This window comes from Sorex fumeus, unplaced genomic scaffold (assembly GCF_029834395.1).
Source record: "Sorex fumeus unplaced genomic scaffold, SorFum_2.1 ptg000193l, whole genome shotgun sequence".
Lineage (NCBI taxonomy): Eukaryota > Metazoa > Chordata > Mammalia > Eulipotyphla > Soricidae > Sorex > Sorex fumeus.
Genome location: NW_026606250.1, coordinates 1,629,805 through 1,636,070, shown reverse-complemented (window position 1 = coordinate 1,636,070; position 6,266 = coordinate 1,629,805). Strand labels below are relative to the sequence as shown.

The 6,266-nt window shown below is 70.0% G+C and overlaps 1 protein-coding gene across 3 annotated transcripts; it reads left to right on the top strand.

Moving 5' to 3' along the window:
* Window positions 1–464: 464 nt before the first annotated feature.
* On the top strand, window positions 465–6,024 carry CHRNA4 (cholinergic receptor nicotinic alpha 4 subunit). Of its 3 annotated transcripts, none has more exons than XM_056108086.1 (5): window positions 465–639; window positions 1,772–1,816; window positions 1,908–2,017; window positions 3,358–4,648; window positions 5,882–6,024. In XM_056108086.1, the coding sequence occupies exons 2-5, from the start codon at window positions 1,787–1,789 to the stop codon at window positions 6,005–6,007; spliced, it is 1,557 nt and encodes a 518-aa protein (XP_055964061.1). In that variant the 5' UTR covers window positions 465–639; window positions 1,772–1,786; the 3' UTR covers window positions 6,008–6,024. The 3 variants fall into 3 exon arrangements, with proteins under 3 accessions (XP_055964061.1, XP_055964059.1, XP_055964060.1); XM_056108084.1 differs by lacking the exon at window positions 465–639 and adding an exon at window positions 1,162–1,239; XM_056108085.1 differs by lacking the exons at window positions 465–639; window positions 1,772–1,816 and having other exon boundaries at window positions 1,905–2,017; window positions 3,494–4,648.
* The last annotated feature ends 242 nt before the right edge of the window (window positions 6,025–6,266 follow it).

The window sequence follows — 6,266 nt, the reverse complement described above, 5'->3', positions numbered from 1 at the left end:
GCGCCTCGGCCAGGCGCGGATCGGGGCCTCGAGGGGGTCGCGGGGGCCGGAGCGTCCGTCCGAGCGGCCGGGCCGCGCGCCATGGAGCTGGGGGGCCGGGGGGCGCGGGCGCCGCCGCTGCTGCTGCTGCTGCTGGGGGCCGGCCTCCTGCGCGGTGAGTGCGGGGCGGGGCGCGGCGAGGGGCGCGGCGCGACCCCCGGCCGGCGAGGGTTAAGCGGGCGCCCCGCCGGAGGGGAGGGGCTGCTGCTGCGCCCGCGGGTGGGGGCGCCCCTCCCCCCCTCCCCCTGCACGTTGGCGCGGGGGGCTGGGCCTCCCCCACGCCCGAGTCTCTGCCCCGCCCCAACCTGCCGGGGGTCGCTCTTGGGAGCCCAGGGAGGCGCGGTGGTCTGGCCGGTCGGGGGGGCCCTCCTGCCCCAGAGAGGGAGCCCGAGGGGCCCCGGGTGCGCCCCGTCGCGGCAGGGGCAGCAGCCTGGTGTCCCGCCCTTAGCCGGCGGCCACGCGGAGCCCCGGGCCCACGCCGAGGAGCGGCTGCTGAAGAAGCTCTTCGCCGGCTACAACAAATGGTCACGGCCCGTGGCCAACATCTCGGACGTGGTCCTGGTCCACTTCGGCCTGTCCATCGCCCAGCTCATCGACGTGGTACGGAGGCGCGGCGGGCACAGCCCCGGGGCTGCCTGTGGGGCGGGTCTGGGGGCCCAGGGCTCAGGGGTTCCGGCAGGTGCAGCGGGTGGGCTCGCGAGGAGTCGCCTGCCCGCCTAACTGTGGGAGAAGCCCCGGAGGCAGCCGCTCTCAGGGCCCTTGGCCATGGGGGTCTGGGCAGCCCCTTCCCGTCGGTGGCGTGAGGGCATAGGGGGTCCTCACCGGGGTGGGGGTGGCTCTGGGGGGTGGGAGGGCTGAGTCCCGAGCCAGGCCGGCTCCTGCCGTCCCCAGCCTGGAACCGGGCCCTCGCCCTCCTGCTGAGTGCCGGGTGCAGCCAGGCGCACCCCAGGGAGCTCGGGAAGGACAGGGGCCCCCACGTCAAATGCTGCTCCCCTGAGCTGGCTGCACCCACTCTCCACACGGCCCAAGAGGCCACCTGCAGGAGGGACCAGCCCGGCCGCCCCCAGCCCGCAGCTGGAGCTGCCTCCAAGGGCACAGGCCGGCTGAGTCCTCCCTGGAGATGCCGGGTACTGCGCTCGCCCGGGGTGAGCCCGCGCATAGGGGCATGGAGTGGCGGGCACAGGCTGGCAAGGGCGGCAAGTACAGGAGCTCGGGCGTCGGGCACGGGGTGGGGGAGGGGCCATGCGGGGTGGGCATGGTGGTGAGGGAGGGGTGCGGGTGGCGGGATGGGGTGAGGAGGGGTGCGGGTGGCGGGCACCGGGTTGCAAGCGTAGCTGTGGAGGGCTGGGGACGCTGTCTGCAGGGGCGCTGCCAGGCCCAGCACAGTGCCGCTCCGTCTGTGTCTCAGCTGGGGCAGAGGTCCTGACCCCACAGCCCAGGGCCCAGGCCTCCCGGCCCCCTGTCACCGCCCCGCCCTGAGCCTCCCGTGCAGCAGCCGCGCTGCCGTTCCAGCCCCTGGCCAGCGAGGGAGTCCCACACGCTCAGGGTCTGGTGGGCTCCGGAGGGGCAGCCCTGCGGGGGCACTGCAGTGGACAGACACCCCAGGGCAGGTGTTCCCCACGCCAGCAGCACCTGGGACCCACCTGAGACGCCCACAGCCTCTCCCGGGAGGTTGGGCCACGTGGACACGGGAGCACGTGTCCAGCCCTGGCCGTGCTCCTTTGTGTCCTAGGACGAGAAGAACCAGATGATGACCACCAACGTGTGGGTGAAGCAGGTGAGAGGAGCGGCCAGCCAGGGCTGGCCTTCCCCCCCCCCCCTCCCCAGCCCCCGCCCCTGCCAGCCCCCAAGCCTGCCCCTCCCCCCAGGAGTGGCGTGACTACAAGCTGCGCTGGGACCCCACCGACTACGAGAACGTCACCTCCATTCGTGTCCCCTCGGAGCTCATCTGGCGTCCAGACATCGTCCTCTACAACAAGTGAGGGTCTGGGTGGGCAAATGGGGACCCAGGAGGGGAGGGCGGGGGCTGGGGGCTCAGGACCATCGAGGGCCACCCCAGCTCGTCGTGGGTGGGGTCCCCTGCGTCTGACCACAGGGGTGCAGTGGGAGCCCTTGCACACTTCCCCCACCAGGGTCTCAGCTCTGTGCCGCTGCCCCGACCCCAGTGACACCACCTGTCCCCAAACCCACACCTGCTGTCATACTCAGACAAAGGCTCCCTGGGGCCACACCCTGCTCCAGGGCCATGCCTGGCCAGTGGCATCTGTCGGGCACCACCCCAGGGCCCAGGCTACACAACCTGGGCTACCGTCCTGCTGGCTGGATCGTGAGTGACTGATGCCTGCGTCCCCTGCAGACATCAGGGGCGCACGGGGAAAGGTCAGCTGTGCCCCAGGACTGGCCTGGGCCAGCTGAGTGACAGCCCTGGGCTCTGGGGGTGATGCCTCCAGCTGTGTGGGGCCGGGCGCACCCAGCCTGCATCCCGGTTGGCCAGTGCTGGACCGGGCATGGTGCAGAGGATGGGGCTTCGCCTTGGCGGCCCTTGGGGTACAGTCTTTCTCCTTTGGGTTTGCTGTTGGGGCCAGATGCAAACACTCGGGGCTGACTCCCGGCTCTGTGCTCAGAGATGAACCCCAGCAGGGCTCAGGGGAGGCTGTGGATGGGCTGCATCGGCCCTGGGCCAGGCCACACGGTCCCTCTATGTTCTCGAGCCTTCGCGGGCCCTCCTCTACCCCCGCCCGGGGCCGCAGTGCCCACAGGCCTCACTGGCCTGGCTTTGCAGGGGGCTGGCCCTCTGGGTCTAAGCCCCCACACTCGCCTGCGTCTGACCACAGGTGACCCCGTAGACGAGGGGGGTCCAGGAGGCCTTGCAAAGCCTGTCAGTTTGCATGGCAGTGGGCAAAGGATCGGGGCGACAGTGGTAGGGGGAGAATGCGGGCATCGGTGCAGACGGGCCAGAGAGGGAGGCTGTAGACGAGGGGTGCAGTGACCCTTGACCAGCTTGGCCCTCACCTCCTGGGCACGAACCTCAGGAGAGCGATGTCTGGACCCCACCTTGGTCCCAGCACGCTGGTCGTGCCCCCTCAGGTGGGCAGCAAGGAACGAGCGTCACCGTCAGCCCCAACAGCACCAGGGGCGGGGATGCCGGCCCGTCCCTCAGCCTGTGTCGCCCAGGCCCCCGGAGTGCAGGCGACGGGCTGCCGGGGGACGGGTGGGGGTGCAGGTGTGAGGCGTGTGGGCACAGGTGCATGGGGCAGGTGCGGCGCCCGGCCACCAGCAGGGGGCTGGGCCTCAGCCCACCGTTTCTGTCCTGCCCAGCGCGGACGGGGACTTCGCAGTCACCCACCTCACCAAGGCGCACCTGTTCCACGACGGGCGTGTGCAGTGGACGCCGCCCGCCATCTACAAGAGCTCCTGCAGCATCGACGTCACCTTCTTCCCCTTCGACCAGCAGAACTGCACCATGAAGTTCGGCTCCTGGACCTACGACAAGGCCAAGATCGACCTGGTGAGCATGCACAGCCGCGTGGACCAGCTGGACTTCTGGGAGAGCGGCGAGTGGGTGATCGTGGACGCCCGGGGCACCTACAACACGCGCAAGTACGAGTGCTGCGCCGAGGTCTACCCCGACATCACCTACGCCTTCGTCATCCGCCGCCTCCCGCTCTTCTACACTGTCAACCTCATCCTGCCCTGCCTGCTCATCTCCTGCCTCACCGTGCTGGTCTTCTACCTGCCGTCGCAGTGCGGCGAGAAGGTCACGCTCTGCATCTCCGTGCTGCTCTCGCTCACCGTCTTCCTGCTGCTCATCACCGAGATCATCCCGTCCACCTCGCTCGTCATCCCGCTCATCGGCGAGTACCTGCTCTTCACCATGGTCTTCGTCACGCTCTCCATCGTCATCACCGTCTTCGTGCTCAACGTGCACCACCGCTCCCCGCGCACGCACGCCATGCCCGCCTGGGCCCGCCGCGCCTTCCTCGACGTGCTCCCGCGCCTGCTCTTCATGCAGCGGCCGTCCGTGGTCAAGGACAGCTGCCGGCGGCTCATCGCGTCCATGCACAAGTTGCCCGGCGGCCCCCGCTTCTGGCCCGAGCCCGAGGGGGAGCCCTGCTCTGGGAGCCGGGGCCCGACTTCCTCCCAGCCCTCCGACGGCCCCCCGGACACACCGGTCAAGCCCCCGCCCTCCAGCCCAGCGGCCTCGGAGCGGGCCTCTGCTCCACCACCCCAGGAGGTCCTGAGTGGCAGCCCGGGGCCCAGCGGTGCCCCTGCTGGCAGGGGCCTGACCAGAACCTGGTCCCTCAGCACCCAGCACGTGTCCCGTCCCGGGGAAGCCGTCGGGGGTGGCGTCCGCTGCCGTTCCCGAAGCGTCCACTGCTGTGCGCCCCGAGATGGACAGCCCCAGGCCACGGGCCCTGTCACTGGCTCCCCAGCGCAGCTCCTGCCCCCAGACCCGCCCTGCGCGTGCACCTGCCGGAAGGAGCCGCCTGCACCCCCCGATGCGGCGTTCCAGGCCTGGACCCCGTCGCTCTCGCCGGCCCTGACGCGTGCAGTGGAGGGCGTGCGGTACGTCGCCGACCACCTGAAGGCCGAAGACGCCGACTTCTCGGTAAGCCCCAGCAGCCGCTTCTCCTCCATCCCGCGCCCCACGGGCCCCTGGGACTGGCCTGGCAGGTCGTGAGGCCTGGGGGCAGCTGCATCCCCACCCTTTGTGTCCACTGCTTGGTGCCTGGGGTAAAGCCCTGTCCTGCCCAGCCACTTCAGCTGGATGGTCTAGCGGGCGGGGGTTGCAGGACCACGGTCCCCAGGAAACCAGGCCAGGGGTCCCAAGCAACATGCCTGCTAAGCAGGGGCTCCAACCCCACCCTCCATCCTGGGTTAGGGACCCTGCGGGTTTGCATGGCAGCTGCCTGGACCAGGGGTCTGGCTGGTTTGGGGGCTGATGCCCAGCTGCCGTACTGGCCCCTGGGCACAGCTGCTCTGTCTGCAGTCCTGTCCCGCCCCTCTGTGCCTGCTGGTCCTGGGTAACAGAGCGAGCCAGGGACAGGCAGGGCCAGTGCAGGGGCCTGTCCGTCTTGCTCTCGGCACACCCAATCCCCAGAGGCAGGGAAGCTGTTCTAGGGCTTTCTGGAAAATTCCCCCTGGGAGAAGGGGGTCTGGGAATGCCCTTGCCAAGAGCCCCAAGCGGGGATCATGCGACGGGGCAGCCTGCAGGGACGGGGTGAGGCCCAAATGGAGTAGCTGGGCCCGAGCCAGCCCAGAGCTGCCTGCGGCTGCACCTGCCGCTTGGGCATGCTGGTCTGCTCAGCAGCAGCCTCAGGAAGGTGACCACAGGAGGGGCAGCCCAGTCCCGCTCACGGAGGCCGGTCGTCGGGCCCGCCACGAGATCTCCAGCTTCTCTGAACTGGAAGGCGCGTGAAAAACCCCGACCACCCCCACGGAGGCCCAAGGGCTCTGGCCCAGCTTGGTGGACGCTAGCCACTGTCCGGGGTGGGGCAGAGGCTGGAAAGGTCTGCTCGGCCCTCGGCACTTGTGCCATCAAGGTGGGCTGCAGGCCGCCTCAGCCCCTTCTCTTCAGCGCCTGTGTGCTGGCCTCCTGCTCCCAGCCCTCCCTGAGCCCCATGGGGCAGGGGCCCCCAGCTAGGGACAAGCTGACTTTCGTGTTGGGGCCAGGGGCTGCTGGACACTTGGCCTACAGGGCCGCACTGGGCTCGGGCTTTGCCTGCTGCCATCTGTAAAATGGGGTAGATTCAGCTTCCTTGGTTCTCCCTGCTGGGAGCCTTGGATGGGCCCCCCCGCACTGACTGACTGTCTGCGCGGCCGCTGACCGCTGTCCCTGCAGGTGAAGGAGGACTGGAAGTACGTGGCCATGGTCATCGACCGCATCTTCCTCTGGCTGTTTGTGCTCGTCTGCCTGCTGGGCACCGTGGGCCTCTTCCTGCCGCCCTGGCTGGCGGGCATGATCTAGTCGCGGCAGAGCCTGTTGGACACGAAGCCCGGCCACTGGGGTCCCCGCATGGCCCAGCAGCACCCCCTTCCGTGTCCCCGTCGAGAATGTGGGGGCTGGGAGCTGCCTGTCCCAGTCTGATTAAAGTTTCTCGGGGCACAACCACTTGACTCCTGCCAGAGTCCAGCCGGGGCTGCCTTGGCCACGGCCTCCCTCCGCTCCCACCTGGGCTGGGGCCTGGCAGGTTTCCCCAGCGCGGGTCGAGGGAGCCTTGGCTGGG